This window comes from Grus americana, chromosome 8 (genome assembly GCF_028858705.1).
Source record: "Grus americana isolate bGruAme1 chromosome 8, bGruAme1.mat, whole genome shotgun sequence".
NCBI lineage: Eukaryota > Metazoa > Chordata > Aves > Gruiformes > Gruidae > Grus > Grus americana.
The window spans coordinates 22,806,354-22,830,604 of NC_072859.1; the positions used below are offsets into that span (position 1 = coordinate 22,806,354).

The 24,251-nt window shown below is 35.1% G+C and overlaps 1 protein-coding gene across 11 annotated transcripts in view; it reads left to right on the forward strand.

The window, feature by feature from the left end:
* The window catches only part of USP33 (ubiquitin specific peptidase 33), a 44,038-nt gene that overhangs the window by 2,040 nt on the left and 17,747 nt on the right, over positions 1 to 24,251 (forward strand). For 6 of the 11 annotated variants that reach the window (XM_054832988.1, XM_054832989.1, XM_054832987.1 and 3 more), the window contains exons 2-12: positions 4,160 to 4,271; positions 5,344 to 5,397; positions 7,447 to 7,509; positions 10,028 to 10,180; positions 12,637 to 12,736; positions 15,052 to 15,121; positions 16,467 to 16,580; positions 17,326 to 17,404; positions 19,613 to 20,030; positions 20,446 to 20,586; positions 23,431 to 23,543. In XM_054832988.1, coding sequence (XP_054688963.1) covers positions 4,160 to 4,271; positions 5,344 to 5,397; positions 7,447 to 7,509; positions 10,028 to 10,180; positions 12,637 to 12,736; positions 15,052 to 15,121; positions 16,467 to 16,580; positions 17,326 to 17,404; positions 19,613 to 20,030; positions 20,446 to 20,586; positions 23,431 to 23,543 — 1,417 coding nt within the window. Of the gene's footprint in view, positions 1 to 668; positions 1,186 to 4,133; positions 4,272 to 5,343; positions 5,398 to 6,556; positions 6,659 to 7,446; positions 7,510 to 10,027; positions 10,181 to 12,636; positions 12,737 to 15,051; positions 15,122 to 16,466; positions 16,581 to 17,325; positions 17,405 to 19,612; positions 20,031 to 20,445; positions 20,587 to 23,430; positions 23,544 to 24,251 lie in introns of those variants that run through there. The other 5 variants (XM_054832998.1, XM_054832997.1, XM_054832993.1 and 2 more) reach the window with 3 other exon arrangements.

The window sequence follows — 24,251 nt, forward strand, 5'->3', positions numbered from 1 at the left end:
AAAAAAGAAGCTTGAACTTAGAGCTTACTAGTTTGAAAGGCTGTTATTTAGAGCTGTACAGGCAAAATAATAAAAGCCTATAATGAAGATACAATTACTGCTTCAGGTAATTGCTGTCTTCAGAATAATCCTTTTATTCTTAAAATCTTTTACCAGCATTCCCAAACTGAACGCTGTAAAATGTTCTGATAAAATGTCTCCATATTTAGGGACATCAACGGAATAAAGATATATATGTATTTATGTCAAGATCTGTTGAAATGTTAACTACTATAACTAGACAGATGAAAACAATAACTCTAATTAAATTTTTTTTTGAGAGAGAATTTAAAATGTTATATTTCTTTAGGAAATATTAGTCTCCCTGCAAGAGCCTAACATCATTTTCAAAATCAGTTGAATTCTCTTAGTGTTTGATGGGATTTTTCTGTGTGTGTGATAGTTCTTCAGTGGTAGGAATCACACAATTCTGTGATGCCATGGAATTCTGCTGAATAATAAATAGATTGCTGGTCATGATGCTTTAAATTATGGTGCACATTTCTCTGACAGCTCACGAGCAAATGGTTTTTTTCTTAGTGAATGCAAAGAATAAACAGGAACAAAAAAAAAAAAAGACTAGAGTTCAAGATAAGTGTTACAGGGTGGGTTTTTTTTTCTTTGAAGTATGACCAGCTATGCATGCGCTAAGTAAAAAAATGTGTTAATAAGTCCTAATTTTGAACATTAAATGATTCAGTTAGTTGAATGATGTAGTATGATGCATTGAGGTGGGCTAAAACAAACCTTTCAGTGGAAACAATGGAGAGAGCTAGGGAGAATAAGGGTGAGACTGCACAGTCCTTTCCCAAATATATGGGAAGCATTTGATGAGAAGCTTATTGCATGAATATGATCATGCACAGTTATTGTGAAAACTTGAGTTCTATTCCCAGTTAAGTTTTACTTTGTTCTTAATCTGATAGTGAAACAAAGATGCTTCTTGTGTCCTGTATGTGTAGGTCCATGGTTTTCAGCTAGTCTTTTTTCTGAGGTTCCTGTGAGACCACAGAATACTTCTGAAGGCTCCATGAAAGGTGACAGAAACTGCCTTGTTACCACTGGACACGTGATTGCTGTTTAAGAATTCCTGTCTTGATAACAATTTTTTAGAGTTCTTCAACCTGAGGAAGGCTGAAATTACCGGTATAGCTCCTTTCCAGAGCCTTTGTCTTTCTAATGTATAAACTTTTGGTTCAGGAAGCCCCAGAGCTGGAACGGATTCAGGGAAACTATATATTCCTGTAATATTTTTATTCTCTTGTGGATGTCTTCTTTTGGTCAGTGGTAGAAACAGGATACTGGGTTAAACAGACCTTTTACCTGACCCAGTAGAGCTGTTCATATGGGATCTCTAGGTTCTTTCCCAGTACAAACTATCATGTATCACTGGGGCTATGGACATATACTCCAGCTTCAGAACAGGAGTATAAAATGGAATGTAAGAGAAACTACAAAATGGATGAGGTCAATGCAATGCAAAGCTTGTGAAAAAGCAGATGTGATAATGAGATACATCAGCAGAGGAAGATAAGCAATCTTTTCAGATAGAGTGGGAAGTGGCCAAATGGAGAAAGGGCAGAGAGCGAGGGAGGGGCTACCCTGTGGGCTTTCTAGGACTTAGAGAGATGAAGGATGAGTCATGGTTTTGAAATTAATTTTACAGTTTTAGACTTTAACATAAAATTTTACAAAATGTGTTACTGCAGCTAGGTATATTAAGCTACCAAGGTTATGGCAGTACTGTGAGTTACCACAGTTGCTACAGGATTGAAGGAGGTGTGTAAGAATTTTGTTAACAGAAGGTGAAAGAAAGGCCATTCAGCTCTGCCAATATAATAACATGTAAAGAATCTATAAGGTTAACTAGATTTCTACAAAGGATGCTCTCTGTATGGACAGGAATTGGGACCACATCTGTAGGGACACGAGTTTCAACATGCTTTGGTCTTTCTGATGATTGTTATGAGGAGATGCAGACTGCACCAAAAAACAGAATCTGGTGTGAGCAGAACTCCTGGGTTTGGGTTTGTTCAGGACCGCACCTTTGGATTTGCATGGTTTCAGGTGTGAAAAGTAGCTATTAAATACAAACGAGGTGAAGTCTCCGTTCATTGCTTTTTATTACTTGGAATAGTGCATTCAGAAAGCTTATTCCATAAAAAAAAAAGCCTACAGATTTACTAATCTGTTATACCAGTCTTTCTAAAGCATTTGTGTTAAATCAGCATTAATTCACACTGAATTTTTTAAGGTTGTCAGGGCTTTATTTGAAACTTGCTTGTCAATTTTTAACGTTCTAACAGACCTTGCAAAATGTGCAAAATGAAATGTACATTTATGTTTCCATTTCTGTTCTGAAAAGGAACTTTATAGTTCAAAGCAGAATTGCTAATATGACTGAAGTTGAGGAGGTTTGGCCTGAAAAACTATCATTTTTGTATTTGAAGTGTCTTTCAGCAATACTGCATATGGATTACAAACAGGCACTGAACTGAGGAAATACCTCTCCAGCTGCAGCTTATATTTGAGAATAATGCTTTTAAAATGTCATGCCATTGGTCCAGGAAGAGAATTTAGACCTCATGCTGAAAAAGAAATCCTGAATTACTAATTTACTGTAGTATTTCCAGTCTTGTGAGATAAGTTCTTAAATGTTTTATTGAACAGCTGTTAACGTGACACTCAAAAAGACTGAAAGATACACGTACGTACTATGGTATATGTATGCATGTTATATAATACACAAGATATTTATTATATATAAATAAAATATATTTTAAGTATATATGCAGGTACATACATGCATGTATAATAGGAATAATATAGAACATTTATACATACACACACAGACACACACATGTATATAAAAAAACCACTTTCATAATCAAAGGGAACTGAAATGAATCTTGATTCAAAGCGATCTTATTGCAAGGCAATGGAAGTAAAGAACAAGTCAAAGATAACAAACTGGAAGTGTACTAGAAAGTGTATTTGAGATGCCTGCTAGGTACAGTTTGTTTTCCCCCACACTGTCAAAGCTCTAAGTTACTCAATACTCTAAGGAGTGATTAGTCATATAGTGGAAGGAACAGACCTAAAGCTGCCAAAGCAAACAGGCAGAGTGGAAGGAGATGTTGATAACAGTGCTAAAGGCTGCGAACAGATCAAGGAGTGTGCATTGTTGAGTTAGAATGGGAGTTTAGTTGCAAGTCCTGATAAAGGAATGCTAGATTCGGCAGATAAGAATTGGGCAAAGAAAGCTTAAGATTTAAGCTTTAGCGAGATTGAGGCATCAATAGTAAGCGTTTAAGTGACAAAACCGGAACGAAGTTCTTGGTTGTTTCTTATCTGCATGAGTCAATTGGAGTATTTATATAAAAAGAACATTACTGAGTTAATTTTTTATTTTTTTCCGTAAAACATCATCACTTTCTGTGCAGCCATCAAAATAATGATAGAGTATTTAGCATTCTTTATTTCTGATAAGTTTCTCTGTCTACATCAGAGACCTTGGATGGACAGAGAGAACTCAAACAAGAGGAAAGCTCGCTGAGTGTTCAGTACTACATATGAGTTACAAGTTTCAGTTTGCTTTTGATATATAATATGCCTGAATCTAGAATCTGTCTTTGTAAATAAGTAAAACCAAGATAAAGTTTTTCTCCTTTGACAAGCAAGTCATGTGCTCCTGCATTTTAGCCTTCACAGCTTCAGCACACTTCAGCAGTGTTGCGTAAGATCCCTTTCCAGAATATACAGTCAAAGCCAGTTCTGGGTAGGCTTGAAGACTGCGATTTGTATGTCGTTGGTGTGTCATGGTAGAGGCCATGAAGTTAAATGATTAATCCAAACCAGCACTGCTCCACTCAGGATTCTGTTAATTTATGCCCTAAAAGTCAGGGGATTTTGTTTTAGAAGTCAGCTGTGTTCAATTTGGACTATTAGATTCTCTTAAATAAAGTTATTTGTACTAATTTACTTTAAAAAGCAACATTCTTTTAAAAGTGATGTGTAGGTTGCATATTAGATATCTAATATTGCTGCCTACTGTAAGGAATTTGGGTTTACTTATTCTTACTTCTGTTGACAAGTGATTCCCTGGTCTTGAAAATCCCAGCTACAGGATCTCCGAAAATACAGCTTCTGAAATGTCATCTCCTGGCAGCAATTGCCCACACCTGGAATCAGTTGGCGAAATAACAAAAGAGGAATTGATACAGAAATCTCACGTGAGTTGTAACAGCTTACTTTCTTCCTATCACAGTGAACGCTGGTCACTTATTTTAGCTATATATCTTGTCGTGTATTATAAGTTATAAGATGCATTTAGGTGTTAAGCATGGGTAAAATCTTCTGTACTGGAATAGTAAGGTTTAAACAAAGTACGGGAAGAATTATGGACTTGATAAAACTGAAAAAGTATTTTTCAGTACTTTAGAGTACCTTTCCCAGCAGCGATTTTCAAAGCAAGTAATGTTTTATTCAGAATATTAGTTAAAAGACTTAGCATAACACCAAGCTGAACGTTATTTTCAGGCACTGCCATTGTAGCAGTTAGTTATTTGGAATATTAATGCAATACAGTGCAACTGACTTGACTTTAAGTAGAAACTGTAACAAAGAAATTTATGCTTAAGTTTTTCTTGGATAACAGCTCACTTTTTGATGGAGGAGCCACAGTTTGAGAAACTTCCCCTACCTGAACTCTTGATTTCCAGCTAGTATTAATAAAGTGAACAAAGCAAGATCTCGTAACCCATTATAGTCCCTGGGAGGTGATGAAAAGCCAAACCTTTTCTGTCCATGGTGCTAAATTTTTTTTTGTGAAAAGTGTAACAGTTAACTTGCTGCTGCGGGGTGTAGCATTTCTCTAGTGTTGCATTTTTTTTTTGGTAAACTTTTGCAAGTACCGTTGACAGTCTGCAAATAGGAGTATGTAGTTATTGCAAATTCTATGACTTTCATTTCTTTTTATGTTAAATTGATAGGAAGGACCAATTTTGAGGATTTTTATAATAATGTGATATATGATATGTGTTTATGCTTTATTTAGAAGAACAATCTTTGGTTTAAGATGAAAACTCAGAGATCCAAGGTTTTACTAGAAAAATATGCTGATCTTAAGATGATGTGAAGCAAAACAAAAACTGAGTTGGTTATCAAGACATTCTTTTTTCTGTCTTAAAATTATTCAGTTGATACTGAGCTTTACAGTATTTTTTTCTCATTTTATCTCAAACTTGTGGTTTACTGGTGAAAGTAAATTAAATAATGCTTCGTTCGTGTGCTTAATTTTAATAGGGCACTTGTCAGGACTGTAAAGTCAGAGGACCCAACCTTTGGGCATGCTTAGAGGTAAGTTCTGTTGTTCTGTATTAGGGTCATTTTCTAGTAGATAAAGTTGGTAGTATTTTTTGAAGAAACAACTATAATGAAGTTCTTTAAATTAGTTTCTCTAGGTTATTATTTAAAAGCAAAACCTCTTGTGCAGTTTTCTATTTTTAAAATTCTTTACCTTTTATTGGGTACATATTCCTTGTAGTTTAAGAATACTGTGTTCAAAATGAGATTTTTTTTTTTAGAAGTAGCATATTAAGGTTTCTTCTTGAATTACAGTATTTTTTTAGCTCTTAGGATTTTGTTTTTTAATGTTTTCCCTAAGTCTGTAGATATGAAAAAAATAATATTACTCCTGAATTAATAAAGTTACATTTTTATAAGACTGTCTTAGCATTTGTAGTAATAACATCTAGCAGTAAATGCTGACTTTTTACAGCATAAAAATGCATACTCTGACTTTTTTATCCTTAAGCAAAACAAAGAAAAAAATCTAATTTTGAAACTTGTAGAAGCATATATGAGCATTCTTCAAACTTTGTATGAATTTTGTAGTCTTTACCCTGTATATAGTTTGTTCTTAAATATGCTTTTGCTTTACATGCCATCTACAAACCCCATAATTTTCAGTGTATTTAAACCAAGAAGGTCTGAAAATGTTGCTTCTGATATGATACCAACAGGAAAGTATGTAGCTAATTTAGTTTTTAAAATGTCTTGTGAGTTCTTCAGACATACACCTGTTTCTAGAGACTGAAATTTTGCTCTATAGGCTTGACTTAATTTCTTGGCAACATTTGTCTAAGTCCTGTCGGGAAGCTATCTAGGCTGAGATGCCAACCTTTAAGTGTATGTATGAGTATTTTTAAAAATCTACTTCATTAGTTTTCTTTTAAGTGGATTATGGTAACAGTTAAGACATCAGATTATTTTGCTCCCTCTGTGAATAAGAGAAAGAAATGAAGGGGGAAAGAAACAGTGTTTAATGTCTTTTTGTTAGATGGCTTGAAGTTTAATTGCATATAAAAACCCTCTTGGGAATAGGAAGAGGTGTTCAGGCATGCATCAGCCTGGCAGATGGGGAAATGCTGTGAAGCTTAAAACATGGTGTTTATTTGTCACTTAGAGCTCTTAAACTGCTACTGAAAAACTTAAATTCCTACCAACATTTCTATAGGAGAGTTTCTAACTGCAGTAGGATGCTTAGTGTCATGCTGTGATATATCTCCTCTTGGATGAATTGGCATCTCGCCTTCACCTTTTTCAGTAGAAAAACATGGTGAGATCCTAGCATGTTAACTATCTGTAACTTAACCAATATCTGTGATTATTTAATATAGAAAATTGGCTGTGTTCAGCTGCTATTTGATTGTATAAATTAATGTGTTTAGAGAGTTATACAAATAACATGCTGTACCCTCTTATGTGATTGTCTTGACTCATGCAAATGAGGAATTAATGAAAATTGCTTGAAGATTGGCAGCTGCAAGATTCCACACTAAACTCAGCCAAATATGTTTTGCAATTAGCACAATTAAATCAACAATTATTTTGCATGTTGTAACTACAATGTAGTAAGTACTTCACCATATAGTGCTGGAAACTCTTATTTAAAGGTGAAAAAACTAATTGTGAAGTAATACTCTGATAAGTCGGCACTGCAGATAGGGGCATACAAGCATTTTTTGTATAAATGTGTCATGTTCCAAGGCTGCTGCAATTCAGTATTTTAGACACTGGACTAATTTCATATTTTCTCTAACAATCTCTACCAAATCATGACTTGTAAAAAATACATGTTGACCTTAATCTGAATAAATATATCAAAATGCATTAAAAGTCTAACACTGCCCACCAGTGAGAGGAGTTGAGTTAAATTTTGCAGCATTCTAATTTGCTTTAGGTGATATTTATTTTAACACTTACTGTGCATGTCTCTTGGTTTGTGTAGGACTCTGCAAGTTTGAAATTTGAGTGAATTTTAAAGGGACTGGCAGTTTATTCTTGTTCTGTAAACCTGTTTGATGCCACGTTTTAATTCTGTATACTTCATATCTTGCTCAACAGAACAGATGTACATATGTTGGCTGTGGTGAATCCCATGTTGATCACAGTACCACCCATTCCCAGGTATGTGTATTTGCTAGAAATACAGTTAGTTCAAGCAGTGAAGTAGAATTAGAGAACTTCTTTTACTCATTTTAGTGAAGTCAGTAATCTGTGTTAGCACAACTGTTAGGAAGTTTGATTAGCTATGGTTGTTTTTCATCTGTAGAAGCAGGTCTTACTAATTTAGGAGAATGTGAGTTTACAGTCTTTGTGCAGCTGCATAATTATTTATGTAATTCTAACGTTATTGTGCTCCTTAAACGAATATGATGAAAATTAAAAAAGGAACAGCAATTACTGATGATTTTCAAGATGCGTGGACAAAAGAATTCTGAAGTACTTCAGCTTATATGAGGTGCTTCAGTACTTCAGTCTAACTTCTTAAGATTGTGGCTGCCTGGTGGATAAGGGGAGGGAAGTTGGATTAATGAAGATGAGAGCTGAACAGGTGTAAGATAGGAAGTATAAATTACCAGAAACAGGTGCTTTGTTTCTGCATTATGCTCCCTGTTCCAGTGGCTACAGATGAAGAACCTGTAGACTGAGCTGAGCATATCCTTTCCTGCTTTGTCCTGATTTTTCGATCCAGCTTGGTAGGAGCAGTGAAGTGTGTGCACAGTGTTCCCCAGCATGCCAAGTTCTGGCAAGGTTGGACAGCTTGAGCGCATCTGTTTGGGTCTTAAACTCACTGTCTGTTCTGTGCACATTTGCCAAAATGAAGCAAGTGAGATGTATCATTCTATTGTAACAAATATACTGGGGACAGAGGGATGGCAGTTTTATTAACATGTCATTTCAGAATTGCTCACTTTCCGATTAAATGAAATTCTTGCTACCAGTTTACAGTTTGTTTATCAGAAAATACATCTAAGATTCCACACTGAGCAATTTTTGGTCCTTAAAAATACTAGAAGAACCCAAATCCCTGGTGAATATTAAAATGAACAAATAGTGTATACCAGGGTTTTATAAGAAGTACACCTTATGGCTGCATTTTGCCATCACTCCTGCTTTTTTTTGAAGCAGGGCTTTGTGAGGAGTGTGTATTTGTACAAATAAATAGTGCATTAATATAAATCTATATAAATACAATTTTTTTTTGGTAAGCTATTTAAGCTGAATAATCACAGTTCTAAAGCCTTTACAATAGATATATAAACGAGCTGCTTGTAGTGCAATTGGGGAACAGATGGTCCCTGAATTTCTTGCCTACAATTTTATACCTCTTGGCTTTCTACGGTAGATTATTCCTGATTTACATGTTGTTCTAGCAATGTTATGTACTTGTCAGGTAAGAGAAAGGGAATGGATAGTTTGCTTGCTGTCAGTGACATCCTTGTCTTGATTTTCTTGTTACTTAATTTTAAATTCTGGATAGTAAGTCCTCTTCTGGATTTTTTTTTTTTTCAGTAAAATTCTCAATAAACTCACTAAAATGAGAGAAACAGGTTGACATGAATCAGTTTATCTCTGCTTACTCCAGTTTCCACCAGCAAGGCTCCCTGTACTACAAATAATCATGTTCATTGTGTCCACTTCAAAAAAATTAATAAGCTGTTGCTCTGGAGATTTGCAATTATTTATGCAGCTGAAGCTGCAGAATCAAGCATATTCCCATGATTAAAATTGTCCGAGATATTTATGTAATCTGATGTTTCTGATGTTTTTTAGTAGGGGGAGGGCTACTTAATTAAATTGTAGCCCACATTTCATATAAAAAACATTATTCTTGTAGAAGGCCTTATTAAATGAGGGAAGGAGGAACTTGGGCATCCTGCAGCAGTTGTAGTATTTTTCTGATTTCTAGCAAATCCCTCATTGTCTATAAACCTGGCTGGTGTTGACATACAAGGAAGAAATACAGGAAGGATTAGTGGAAATATTTGGAGGATGATAGCAACTGTGTACACAATCTTACAGTAAGCAAAGAGGTTAAAAAAAGAACGATGAAGATCAGAACAGTAAAAATGTTCTCCATCTGTCAAATTTTTATATTGCCTCACAGTATGAAGCTGTCAACAAGAATTAATTGAGTCTAGAATGTTTCTTTTGATATGAGCACCTCTTACTGTAACTGAACTAAAAATCTTCTCTTACTATTTTGATTGATTCTTCAATAGTTTGAATTTCCTACCGCAAGCCAATAGAAATAAACACTACCCTTACTGTAGAGGAGGTGGCTGCTGTTATGGCCTATAGCAGACATGCCTGGAAAGTTGGTTTGTTGTGAATTGTAACACTTCTGACAACAGGCTTTCTTCTCATTTTTGTAATTACGCAGAGGCATGTCAGATGTGACAGTCGCTTAGATTCTGATTATACCTTGTTGCCAATTTGAGTGACTTGTACTAAAAATGAGTGTTGGATAGTTTGTGCTAAAACTTCAGTAACTGAATTGCTATTTTTTTAATATTCTAACATACGTATTTGTGTCATTATTGAAAGATCTAGAAATTTAATACTTCTGTTCTAGCTTGCATGCAGCAGTATTTAATTATTCCAAATTTCTGAATCACAGTTTTTGTTTTTGTTGTTTTAGGAGACAAAACACTGTCTAACAGTCAACCTTACTACACTCCGTGTTTGGTGTTATGCCTGTAGTAAGGAAGTATTCCTGGATAGAAAATTAGGATCCCATTCTCCACTACCAAATGCAAGACTGTCTCACCAAGCACAAGAAAATAGTGTGCAGGTATTTTTTAATTCAGAAACAAAAGCAGTTGTAGCTTTGCTGTAAACATTGTGTCTTCTCTCAAGTGAGAGACTGACTTTTCCTCCTTTCTTGTAGCTGAACTTTCTATTAATTTTACTCAATTTTTATAAAATTTCTTTAAAAAGACAGCACCCAGCTTCTCTGTTCTCTGTGTACTGCATGCTTCCTAGGAATACTGTTTTCATCTTACTGTCTAATTGTTTGTAATCTACAATAAATGGTAAGTTACAGAAAAAGCACAGGGTTAAATTTAAGGATTGGAATAGTTTACCTGTGCTTCCCCATTCTGTCAGCTCTTGAAAATGTTATTTACAAAACTCATTACAGTAATTGCTGGCTAGGTTACAGGGAGCGGCAGAATGCCTTAGCATGTGTATGTATAGTTGCCCAAGATACAAATTCATACAAGTACAGTACTTTTAGAGAAATATATGCTAGTTGTTAACCTCATTCAGCTAGTAATATCAGACACTTAAAGGGTTTCCTATACCTTAATTTCAGAGGTTTAAACATGTCTTATTTTCAGTTTTGATAAATGACTGAAAAGGTCTTGATTTTTGTGTATGTATATGTGTGTGGGAAAATTTTTTCATTGTATATACACAAACACTCCTGAATAGAATTATAGAATCATTTAGGTTGGAAAAGACCTTTAAGATCATCAAGTCCAACCATTAACCTAGCACTACCAGGTTCACCACTACACCACGTCCCTGAGCACCACATCTACACGTCTTTTAAATACCTCCAGGGATGGCGATTCCACCACTTTCGTGGGCAGCCTGTTCCAGTGCTTGACAATCCTTTCAGTCAATAGCTAAGAATTTTACTACTATGCAAGAATTTACTAAGTCGACAGTAGTAACTTGTATATATTGTATATATGTGTGTAATTTTGGTGTAGTGTGACAAATAAATTGTTAGATTCATGTGGAAAATATGTATCAAACTAGAAATCAGGAGAATGCTAATAGTGGTCTATGGCAGTTAGGATTGCCAAGGAGTATAAGTATGCCAGGGAGAAAAATATGGCCAGTATCTGGGAAGCTGATGTTAGTTGAGTAAAACACATGCGTAAGATTGCAGTGTTTTATATGATTATGGCATCAAAGACAAGACTTTATAAAAGTTCTTGGCTGTTCCTAACTTCACATTTATTAACAATTAACATACTAGCTGAAGAGTAAGATGAATAAAGCATTAGCTAGTACTGGAGACAAGTTAGAGGAAAAGAATGAGAAAAGCAGGTGTATACAGAGAATTTTGAAATATGCTATTTGCTTGTCTTGTCCTGCAATTTCAGTAATGTTTGTTTATGTTTGGTTTGTTTTGTCATCTTTGCCTGGTTATACTAATCTTCACTGGCATCAGTACTGTTCACTCTGATAACTTTCTCTAAGACAACACTTATCTAGAAAAGATGTTATGCTGCAGTTTCCTCAGTATAATTGGCATAATGCATGTATCTGGAAAAAAAAAAGTTTTATTTCTTTATTGCATATTTGATGTATTTATATAAACATGACAGGTAACTCAGTTAAAATTGACACAAGTACACATATGGTATTTCTACAATTGTTTTTTTGAGGCATAGAGCTATGGAAGAGATATCATGATGCCCAGGTTGGACAGAAAGATGGGGGGGGTTCAGTATATGTGGAAAGGAAATATCCTTTAATGTTTTCACTTCTAAGTTTAGTATTGAATATGAACATAATCTGATCATTTTCTCATAAAATGCAAGCAGATCAATTGGAATAGTACCATTGTAATTTTTTAAAAATTTTATTTCTGTTGTCCAGAAATTCTGGCAACTTGATATAAAGCTGGATTCAGACATCTGAACTTCTGTTCTATTATACTTAACCTGTTTTAATCTTCCAAGGAAATGTGTATAATATACAGAAAAAATCATTAGGACTTACAAAGTCTGTCAAACATTTTGTTTAGAACTTCTATTTGTATGCTTACAAAAGGAGCTTGTCATGCAATAAATGTCTGCCTGCTTAATACTCTGTTTTGCTTCCAACAGTTTAATTTGTCTTTGTTAAACGTAGTGAGCCATCTGGTGGCATATCAAAAACATATACACTAACTTTTATGGGATAACTACTGTGTTAGCTTTTCAGTGCTGGCTTACTGTTGTTATCCAAGGGAAAGAAATACTAAAACTTGCTTTGTTTAAATTCTTCAGCCGTTGTCATAAAATCATGCAATGTTTTCACTGCTAATCTGAAAACAAAAACATGGGGATTTTTCTTAAGTAAACTTTCTCAGGGTGGCTGTGTAATCCTGTTGTTCTCACTTTAGTGAGATTTCAAAATGTATTCACATATTTTCAGGTTTAGATTTGTTGCTGAAATTACACGTAAGCTCAATGAAGAATAAAATTGATAAATACAATAAATATACATTTTTCTTTTTCTCCTTATAAGGATTTTAAAATACCTAGTAATCCCACACTGAAGATTCCACTAGCAGCTGTATTTGATGACTTAGACATAGAAGTGGAAGAAGATGAGTTAAAGACTAGAGGTAATAAAAGCAAAATCCATTGCCCTTTATCGCATGTGTATGTCTCCAACTGTTCTCCAGCTATATACTAGTTCTCTTATAAGTGGAACTGTTTCCTATTCTGCTCCAAGTTCCTTATTTTTAGTTTCACCTTTATTGCAGCAATCTTTACTTACCTTCAGAGCAGAGGCTGCGGTGATAAATGTAGTGCACCTGTGCAAGCAGCAACAAAAATAAGAAAGCATGTTGGAGTAATGTTTGGTGTAGCTGGTGTTTTAGCCACTCTGGTAAAAGTAGTTTTTTTATAAAATCTGTTCTGATGTTTTCTCCTGTCCTAAAAGGTTCCCGATTTGAATGCTTTCCTGCATTTTGGGTAACACTTTTCTGAGCCTGTAGTATCCCAGCATGGGGGTTTGGGGTTTTGCTTTCTCCTTTTCAGTAATGGATTTCATGCACCGCCAAACTTTCAGGTATAAAAGGTTACTCACCCTAATATTAAACTATTGTAAAGATGAAAATGAGAGTGGATGAAACTCCAAACAGTGAAGCCTTAATTTCTCAGTTTAAAAAAGAACGTAATTGTTACTATTTCTTACATGTCTCAAATTGGTATTGATAATTTTAAAAAGGATGTGTGTGTTAGTAAAGAAAATATTTCTAGCTACCATTTTCTCAGAAAAATCTGACCAGCAGATTGTTAAGCTGTTGTTTTTGAGATGCCAATGTGTATGTCAAGGCAGGTTGTTTTTTATCAGTGATGATATGAGTTATTCTAATTTGTGGATCTCATTTCTCCTTTACTGATCTACTACTAGCTTTCCCTTTCCTAAATCTGCTGGCATTGGCCAAAAAACCTACTCTGCCCCTTCTGTTGTCTGGCACAGTCTTTCTGGATATGTCACCACCCCACTAATTTGCCATCTGCCCTTAAATCATTAAACCATGTGTTTTATTCTCAGTTAGTTTCTCCTACTGATGTGTGTACTTGTGTATCATTTTGTCCTATCAATATTTTTGGAAATGTAACTTGTATACAAGTAATACACAAGTAGAATTGCATTAGAGTTCCCAGTAATATTGATGTGGCTGTGTTAATACATTTGTCAAATTTAAAGGAAAAAGCTTCTATGACTGTTCTTACTTTCCAATTTCTGTAATAATGACTATCCACTTTGTAGCAGAAATTGGAAGGGCAGAGTGCAGGTTCACATGTGGAAAGCAGGACTATATTTACATTCAGACAGATAGAAGAACCTTTTAAAACTTCATTTTTAAGTTCTTTGTTTTAGAAAATTCAGCTGAAGTAACCAAACTGGTTTTTAGATGTAAAAGGATCCTCTTAGTAAGTTTTATTTTTCCAGAATAAGACAATTGGGGTAGTTCCTATACTTCAAGGATTGCATAGAGCCAAGTGTTGATTGCTGAATATTTTAAGTTTTCCAGTCTTATTGATTCTTTGCCTATTAATGTTACTATTTTCTCACACAAAAGCAATTTTATTTTGAAATTAATTACTCTGTTAATTTAACACTTTAGTAGCTATGAATAGCAAGTATTTCAGATTAGTTTTTTTTTAAATTGAGATCATATGATAATTATGACTTGATTAAATAGCCTCTCCTCAAATACGTAGACAGCATTTTTCATGACTCCATAATCACTGAAAGAATATATGTTAATTGTAACTTTTATGTGTGTGGAACAAGTGTACGTGGATATCAGTAAAGAAAGGAAACAATCTGGGCTTGAAAATAAATTCTGTGGGGAAGTCTAAACTGAGCAGTCTGTATAAAAATAAGGGTGTGTAATTGGCATAGAAAAAGACTGATCATAGGTAATTAGAATTCTGATTCTGGGATAATCACATGCTAAGTAGATTTTGAATGTTCAGTGTAATCTGACTACCAGCATGAACTTGAGACAGAAGAATGAAATCTTCCTTGAGAAGCTTTTGGTAATATGATTAACAGTTACAAGTGCAGCGTAGCAACAATTTAACTGAACAGGTAAATCATTAAGTTCAAGTAAAACTTAAATATTGATAAACAAATTGCAATCTGCAGCAGTCATAAAACATGAAAAGTTAGTAAGATGAAATACAGTCTACTTGTCTGAAGTGTTTTAGTCAGCCAAAATCAAAACACTTAATTACTACTTCTAGTTAGATTAGTATTCCTTTAGGAGTCCTGTGTTTCTTTTAGTTACAACTCTGTGTTATAATTGGCATCAGAAGTGTTACACAAGTATTTTAATTAGTACATATTTTCTAGGAAATATTTTCTTTAATGTATTGACCTTGATTAACAGACTTGCTGAATATTCATTCTGTTTTTCAGGTCTAACAGGATTAAAAAATATTGGAAACACTTGTTACATGAATGCAGCTTTGCAAGCTCTCTCCAACTGGTAAGGAAAAATGGCTGTAAATGTAATTATATATATGCTTATACATGCATTTTCTCAAGATGGGACTTAAGGATGTTGAAGGGCTGCATTACCATGAAAGAAGATATGTATTTGTTAAATCTCAGTCCTATATACTGCAAACAATTGTGTCACTGATCTGGGGGAAAAGAGAGGGGAAAAAAAAGGTATTATGGTATATGGGCTACTCAGCTTTTTCCTTGTTTCATTCTAATTCCTCACTGTCCTAAATAAAAATACGTGCAGTTCTAGAAATTAGAAGAAAATTGGAGAAAAGCTATTAAATTTGTGGGTTGTGTTTTTTCTGCTACAGAAGAAACCAAAGGAAATGCATAAGAATAAACCCTAATTAAAAAAGAGAGACATTTTAAGATCAAAAGGTCCAGATTCAGTTCTTATAAACAATGCATCTAGGACATTCTATGCTAAGTCATCCTAGGAATGGCTAGAATACAAAATCTTCTCATCACATAAGGGTACCAGACAAGTTCACGAAGGAGAAATCTGCAAAAGCTGAAGAGACAAAACCACTGTCCAACTCTGAAGTTTCTTGCACTCAGAGTGGTTAGGTGGGGACAGTACTTGAGCATATATCGTACCTGCTTACTGTGTGCATCTGCTTTTGGCTGCAGTCCAAGACAGGATACAGGGCTAAGTTAGAACTCGCTGAGATCATTTATTGAGGGAGAGGAGAACTGAGGCAAATCTCTAGAAGGTAAAGTAGTGGACAAGGCATCTAATTGTGAGGAAATGATTCTGTTGAGAAATGCCAAATTTTGCAAGTATGCTGGGATGTCTCCTTTCTTGGATAAAAATAGGTCCAATCTGTATGAGGGATTGTGCCTTCAAAAGGGGGGTTGAAGGCAGAAAAGTGAGTCTGAGAGTTGGCAACACTGCATGAAGTAAACAAATAATCATTTAAGTATAAATTATTTACCTACAAACATAATGTGGCATTATTGGATTCTAGGGCAAAGATTTGTTTAAGATGCTATTTATGGACTAGGCTTATGGTGATTGTGCTGTAGTAGTTACATGTGTACTTCTGTGATGGCTAGTAGGAATTGCCTTGAATTTGAATCCCGTTAGACAATTCCGGTGCTTTAAGAAATGTCAGAATATGTTTGAGGAGCAGTGTTGCTGTACTGCTGAAGCTGTCCTACTAGGAAACATTTGGTTGCTGCATTGAAGGATGTAGAAAATTAAATTGTTCAATTACATAATAGTGTTACTTTTTTAATAATCTTGTGTATGAAATGCAGATTTCCTCTTGTATTTTGAAAACTTGAAACAACCTGAAAAACCCCACTATTTTCTTCTTAATCAGCCCACCTTTGACGCACTTTTTTCTTGACTGTGGAGGCTTAGCCCGAACAGATAAGAAACCGGCAATTTGTAAAAGTTACCTCAAGCTGATGACGGAACTCTGGCACAAAAGCAGGTAGTGCATCATTTTGGTGATGAAATTATTATAAATAAACCTGAGTCATGAAGGATGCATTAATCTGTCCTAGGTTTCTACTTTTTATTTTACGTATATCACAGAATTACTCCTATGAATTAAGGAAGGAAAGACTAACTTGCAGGATTTAAACTCTCCTGGCAAACCGTTCTTTTCCATATCTACCAAAGATAGGACAAATAATTGATGTAAATTGTAGTAAGGAAGATCTGACAAGAAATAGATGATAAACACTATACAAAGTAGCATTAAGCTTTTAAAAATAAGTTTATATCTGCCAGAAATACATCTAAAATTTTTAACTACTTTATCCTCTTTGTGTCCTTCATTCCGTATCAATGTTTTATCCATTTCTTTTATTTCCTTATATGAAATTTGTTACCTCTGTCTAAGAAAATATAACTTCAAAATACAAGTACAAAGGTAAAGAAACAGTAATTGTGCATAGTGCCAACAGTATGTCTGATTTGTCATCTGATTCGCTGAAATGTGGCATAAAAGTCTTGATACAGTCTCTATTTCTGTTGGATGACAGATTTTTAAAAAATTGTATTGTTAATTATTCAATACCAATATTATGTTTGCTTAAGATTAATATTGTTGGTGTTAGATGTGTTATAGTTCAGTTGCAGGTAAAACTGGGATCCCAGTAAAGATAGAAAATTCCACGTAAATGCTTGCTTTTTGTGTATATTTATATAATTGAAACTTTTTTTTTCTTTAGGCCTGGTTCTGTTGTTCCTACTGGCTTATTTCAAGGAATTAAAACTGTTAATCCAATGTTTCGAGGCTACTCTCAACAGGTAAAACTTTCTGATGTCTTTTAAATCTGCCTAAGCCATAAAGTTATCTCTTATTTTTAAATGTAATGCTTAAGATACCATGTTTCCTATATTTGTTTAAGGCAAATGCAACATAAACTTTAGTTTATATGCTTCAAATGTAGATCATCTGAAACTGAACCATCAACAATTAAATCAGGCTTTATGTTTGTTTATATCAAATTCTTGAAAGGCCTTCAACATCTGAAAATAGCTTCTTTTCCCTTTTTTCAGGAAAATTAAAATATTACATATCTAAAACTTTTCCTTTGTGTGAAATAATGCTGCTAATATTTGAGCAGTTCCAGAAAACAAAATAAAGGTGTTCAGAAATGAAAAAATAATATAATAGATTTTTTATATTCATCTATGAGGTATTTAATTTTTAAAAACCATAAGAAGTATCCAATTTTCATTTAGTATCTTTTGAAAAAACAAACAAAAAACCCCACAACTCATCACTGTGTGTTTCATAAGCAGTATTGTGGGAACTGTAAGCTGGTAACTTGTTAGAGGCGCATGGATTATTATATAGTAACAGCATTCTTCAGCTGATCCTCCATAGAGTGTCTTGCTGCGTTCATACCGTTTGCAGTACTTTATTAAAAGCTTTTGGGCTGGAGAAAAAATTTAAACCTTGTAATTAGAAAAGCTGACTAATATCTTCCAGGAATCTGCTGTTATTCAAAAGAATTTTGATGTTTCATTCAGCATGTTTCATATTGCGGAGTAGAGAATTGGAACACATTTCAGTGTTCAAATGCTGCATGTAGCTGCAAAGTAAATGTTTAAATAGTAATCTCAATGTTTTTTAATTTACTCATGATTTTCTTGAGCCACATGAATTTCTGGAAAAGTACAAAAATCAATCTTGATAACCAAAAAGAAACTGTATGGAAACTCTGTTCTTGCAGCTTTGAACACTGATGAGAATGTCTTTTTCCATGCAGAGCAACACTTAATGAGAACCTTTTTAGGTTCTGCCTGGATCACACTTCAGTTGTATGTTTAGTAGGTTTCATGGCAACGGTTAAAACAAAGCAGGTCTCTCATGACCGGCACTCTCCTATTGCCCATCCTCGCAAGTTGAGCAGCCAATTGGGCAGCCATGTGCAATATTCAGGGAGAAAAAGGAATTCTTTTGCTCAATGAAGAATGTTTATTATTAATCTGCATCTCAAGGTTTGAGTTGTCTTTTTTTTTTTTTTTTTGTAAAAGGATTACCAGCAAATAGTCATACTAGATTTTTTTCATTACCCAAACCTCAAATCTGCTAGTTGTAGTTTTTAAGCAAAAGAATGTTTTCTAGTCACCAGTTGCGAGCTTAATAAGTAATTGCTATGATAGATGGGAATGTTGAGCAGCAAATATGATAGATGGGAATGTTGAGCAGCAAAAATTATTATTATGAACAACCAAAATACAAAAAGGAAAATGAGAAAATAGAAGCAGTAGTAGATGCCAAGAAGAAGCTATTGTTCTCTCCCATGCTTGCTTTATTAGATATTCTCCATTGCCAGGAACCAAGCTACTGCATGGATTGTTGAAATCTGGTGCCTTTTAAGATATTTCCAAACACAGATTAGGCTTGTAGTAATACTTGACAGCTCTTTGTGGAAACACTGATAGTTGAGGAACCTTGTCCAGGCTTGAGAAGAAGAATTAAGATCTTGTTGACAGTATGATGCAATTGGAAAGATGGGCTAAGTACACCATAATACTTCTTAATAAAGTATTTCCATGCCCAGTGAAAGCAAGGTTCTGATTGCTTTGCTGAAGATACTGTATAAGGCTTTTAAAAAAATGTGCCTGAAATGTTCCATTACCAGCAAAACTGGAGTCTGACCATGCTGTTGGTAGTTGCTTGAGTTACATTTAACATTCTACTTAGCTATGGCAGTATTTTTGTTAAAGTTGTTGAAATAAGCTTTTTGGGAATTGAAGTGGTTTGGGGGAAACTTGTATGATAAGATTACTTGTGACATGCAAGAAATGGATCCAAGAAACAAATATGTGGTCTGGATATTAAATTTCTTTTGAACATTACACCTGGGACAGAGGAATTTACCTTACTCTTCTTTAGCGGCTAGCTGTACTTTTTGTTTTAGTGATCTGTATCTTTTCCTGATAGGACTTTAATATCTTCTAAATAAAATGGAATAATATTGTAAAACTTGTTTAAAATCCTAGGATGCACAAGAATTTTTGCGTTGTCTAATGGATTTGCTTCATGAAGAACTTAAAGAACCAGTTGTAGAACTGGAAGATGTCCAGCCTATGAGCGTTGAAGAGAGTATGGAAGAAGACAAGAGCCAGTCAGATGTAGGCTTTCAGCCCCGTGAATCCTGTGGTACCTGTGATAAAACAGAAAATGATGCTATTTTCAAACCTGTCTTAGAGGATCCTGCAGAAACAACCATGTTAATTCAGGATGATGATAACTCAGTTACGTGCAAAGATTGGCAGAAAGAAAAAATACCAAGCAACAAGCTTAAACGAGCAAATTCTATGGAAGACTTGGAAAAAGACACAAGTACTGTTTCAGAGACCACTGAATTTTTGAATAATCAAGGAACTGTCAAAGTACAGATACACAGCAGATTCTCGGGTAATGCATTACTAATCCGCAATTGAAATAGTCAAATTCTTAGCCAGAATATCTGTGTGAGTGGAAATGAATTATAGAATACAGTAGAGAAGTGTATGTCAAATAGGGTAGGTGGATTTACTTGTAAACAGTGGACCTTCTTAATTTATTTTTTCAGTTTAGGTGTTCTGAATTCAATTTGAATTGCCTTGAAAAGCTAAAAAATTTGTACTGGCTAAGGGTTCAGATAATCCAGAAGAGGGGGGAGTTTGGGTTTATTCTTAACTTAAAGGTATGTGAATTGAAATGGTGCTTCATTCCTAAATGTCCAGTGACCTGACAGTGTGGTTAAATAAATTCCATAACTATTGTGTCTGTTCATTCTGCAGTACACTTTTTGGTAGAATTTATGAAATAATGCAAGTATTTATTGCAGAGTACATCAATGATGTCAACATGAATGATATATCTGCAGCCCAAACCCCATCATCAAATGAAGGGATAAACACACGTTTATCAAGCAGTCCTCCAAAATCGTTCTCATCGTGCTCTTCACTAGCACCAGTCCACAAAAAAGGTGCCCTTTATTTTTCCCTCCTGGTCCTGAATTGCTCTGAATTACAGTTTTCATTTTGTTGTTTGTTGTTTCTTGTGTCTTGCATAGCAATGCAGTGTTGTTCTTGGGGGGTATTTTATCCCCAATCCCCAGTGGGGAGAGGGAATATTATATAAGCTGGACGTATAATAAGACTCCCTTTCCTTCTGTAAAATTCTAATTCCTTTGAGGCATGAATAGTATTTGCCTCTGCTTTGGGAGAAAGGAATATTTTTAGACAACTTTTTCAATTGCACTGCTTTGGAGAGAGGGAAAATGTGGGAGAAGTTAGTAGCCACAGAAGGGTAATGCTTGTCACAATATGTACATTGGTTCTTCAGCAGAAGTTTGATAAGTCAGCATTTTAATTTATTAAGGTTTAAGGAGCCATGTGTACCTATACTGTAGATAGACTTGTAAAAATGCTAGCTGCTCTCTGGTGGTTACTATCATTGTGGTGTAGAGTATTTCTTTTGGCACTTTGCGTAGTATGATGTGTTTATCAGCATCCAGAATGGTTAGGGTTCTATTGCCTTTAGATACAAGACAGCGCAGCTTTAGGGCATGAGGAACAATACATGATTTTTTTTTTTTCCCCTTATTAGTCTAACAGTTGACTGTTTTAATAAAATCTTGTCTTTTGTAACATGCTTTTAAGGCTAGTATTAAACCAAACCAAACAACTCCCACAACAACAATATTGTGATTCTCTTTCAGTCAACAGGCTGTCCAAGTTCTGAAAATGTTCATGTTATCCTTTTAATGCTTTAGCATTGATGTTGAATGACAATGATGTAATGGACTTAAATCATCGACCTCCTTGGTTCATTCGTTCAGCAGTTTTGACGGTGCATCTGTACTGCTGTCTCCAGTTTTGGCTTCACCATTACAGGAAGGCTTTAGACAAACTGGAGTGAGTTTTTTCAGAAGAGGTACTACATGTCTGGAGCCAAGCCTCCTAGTATGAGAGGAACAAGGAGGCTGAGAGAGCTGGGTTTGTTCAGACTGGAGAACGCAAGGCTAAAGGGGGACTGCTGCTGTCATCAGCATTATGGGTGGTTATAGAGAAGGCAGAGCCAGACTGTTCTTGAAGCCATGCAGCAAATAGAAATTTTCCTTTCTGCAACTTGCTTCCATTTCTATTAGATGGAAGGAAAAAAAATCTTTCCATTGAGTGGTTGAATACTGGAACAGAAGCAGGAGCCCAGAGGTATCCTGAGGTTCTTGGAGATGGATATTCCAAAGTTCAACTAGAGCTGCTTTGAACAGAGACTGTACCAGATGATACCCAAAGATCTCTTCCAATCTAGACTACTGATATTTGTCACTCCCTAATAATTTAACTTTTGGTCATCTTTACTGAGTATTGAGCAAACAGATATGTACACAGTAGAACTGACTAGGAGAGTAGTGTGGCAGCCATATGCAAGCTCACAAGGTGGTTTGGTTTTTTCTTCTTAATTCCCCATAACGCTAGGGGAATTCCTTAGTGTGCTAGGACTTGTGTCTCGGGGCTAATACTAATTACAACACACCTATTCCCTTCTTCTCTTCCACTTCCCCCCTTGCTGAAAGCACGTGGTGTCTGTTGGGTGCCACAGTTCTAAGATGCCCCTGCTTGTCAGTGTCTTCCATTTCTTCCTGCTGTTTGTTAGTGTGGGTAAATACAGCACATCCTCCACATCACTGATAAATGAAGACTTTAGAATCATCTTAAAGCAGTTTAGTGGCAAAATAAGTGATTGAAAGGAACCTTAGAGAATCCTGGGCAAAAGGCTATATGAGGCAATTTGTGTCCGTGATAGATAAAATATATCTGATGCATTGTGGAAAAGAGGGTTTTTCAGATTATTTCTAACAGCTGTTCTTCCTGCTGGAGATGCTTTTTGAATTCAGACTTTTCTATTATTTTAAACATCTTTCTAGGTATGGGATGCTACAGAGACAATGTATAATACTGCTGGACAGTAGAGAGAAGAGAGTATTTGCTTATGGGCAAACTCTTTATGTACAAAGGAACCTTGGGAGGTTGTGTTCTATTTGAAAGCTTTATTGGAGTAAATCAGTTTCCTTTTCACTGTAATTATTTCCACATTTCACTGCCTATCTTGTTACTGGCTGTCAGTATTTTGACAGAGGTTGCCTTTGACTCCTACAAGACTTCTGAGTGGTCTCTTGACTCCAGAAGAGGTTTTGTGGTCTTCCTTTTAGCCTACCATTCCAGCAATCTATAGAGCCCAAGAGACTACTCTGGTGTGTTTACCTAGTTAGTAGTGGATTTGTGTGGGGAGCACATGTTATTGGCTTGGAGATTTTTTATTTTTTTAATAAGCTGCTGTTAGGCTGGACTTCTGTAGTAAATTTAGTCTACTTCAACCCACTGTCGTCAGTGCTGTGGTACAATAAGCTTGTGTATGAGTTCTTCAGCCCAACGTGGTTAAAACTTCCTGGAAAGATGTGATCAAATTAAATGTCAGATAGAATGTGCCTTTTTAAGTTTATACCTTGGGAGATTCCTGCCAAGATGAATCTCGTAGCAGTAGGCTGTAGATTTCAAGACCAGCAGTTTGAGTTCTACTTAAACAGAGGCAAAGCTTTCTGGTGTTTGTCCCCTGCAAACTGCTTGAGTAACCTACATGAATTGCCTGGTACTAGAAGTAATCTGGTTGTGCAATTTCTAAGAAATATTTAGTAAATAGAAAACAGAGCTTGTCTCATAATTTAGTCTGAAATATGTGTGATCTCTAATTATATTATGTAAAGTTGAAGGAAATTAGAATTCACTGTATCTTGATTACTCTGTGTTTTCTTTTTGTCATTTTATAGTTTCAACTGTATCGTCACCAAAAAGGAAGAAGCGCAAGAAGTACAGGAGTGTTATCTCTGATATATTTGATGGGACTATAATAAGCTCAGTACAGTGCTTGACTTGTGATCGGGTGAGTAAGGAGGGGAAGTTCTAGCTTTTAATGTGTTTTTTTCCCCAATACAAATACTTACGGTTTTAAGAATACGGTCATTCTCTGGTAACTTTTTTCTTCTGTGGCAGATTTCCTCAGAAGGTTAGCTGTTTCATACTTGTCACTCAAATAGTCATAGCAGCTACTACCAGGATTTTGTGTTTAGGCTGGCTAGCTTTCATTGAGCTGGATATTTACTCAGAGCTGAAAAATAACTTTTTGAGAATTGGTTTATAGCAAGGATGGACAAGGAGGCTTGCTCTTCAACTTTACTTAGGTATGATAAGTTGCAAGTAATGTTCTAAATATCCTAATGCATACCTGGTACTGTTGTAAGTTCTCAGATACATAATCTTACAAAGTAAAAGATGGTAGTCCAATCATACTCCTATAACAGTCTTATCAGGTAGATTGAGGCTAAGTAAAGTCATGTCTTTCAAAAAATCCAGATAAAGACACTTACTTTTACAGGTTATATGAATCATTAACTGATTTCTGAAGTTGTCCTCTACTGCAAGGTGTGGTGCAGTATAGGAACAGTTGATTATTTTTTCTATACTGTTTGCTCACAGAATTACTTGGAACAGCACATGTGATCATTTAAAAAAAAAAAGTCAATTACCTAAACATGTCTAGTGAACCACTTCAATTTCAAAGCAATAGTATCAAATGTTGGATATCCAAATC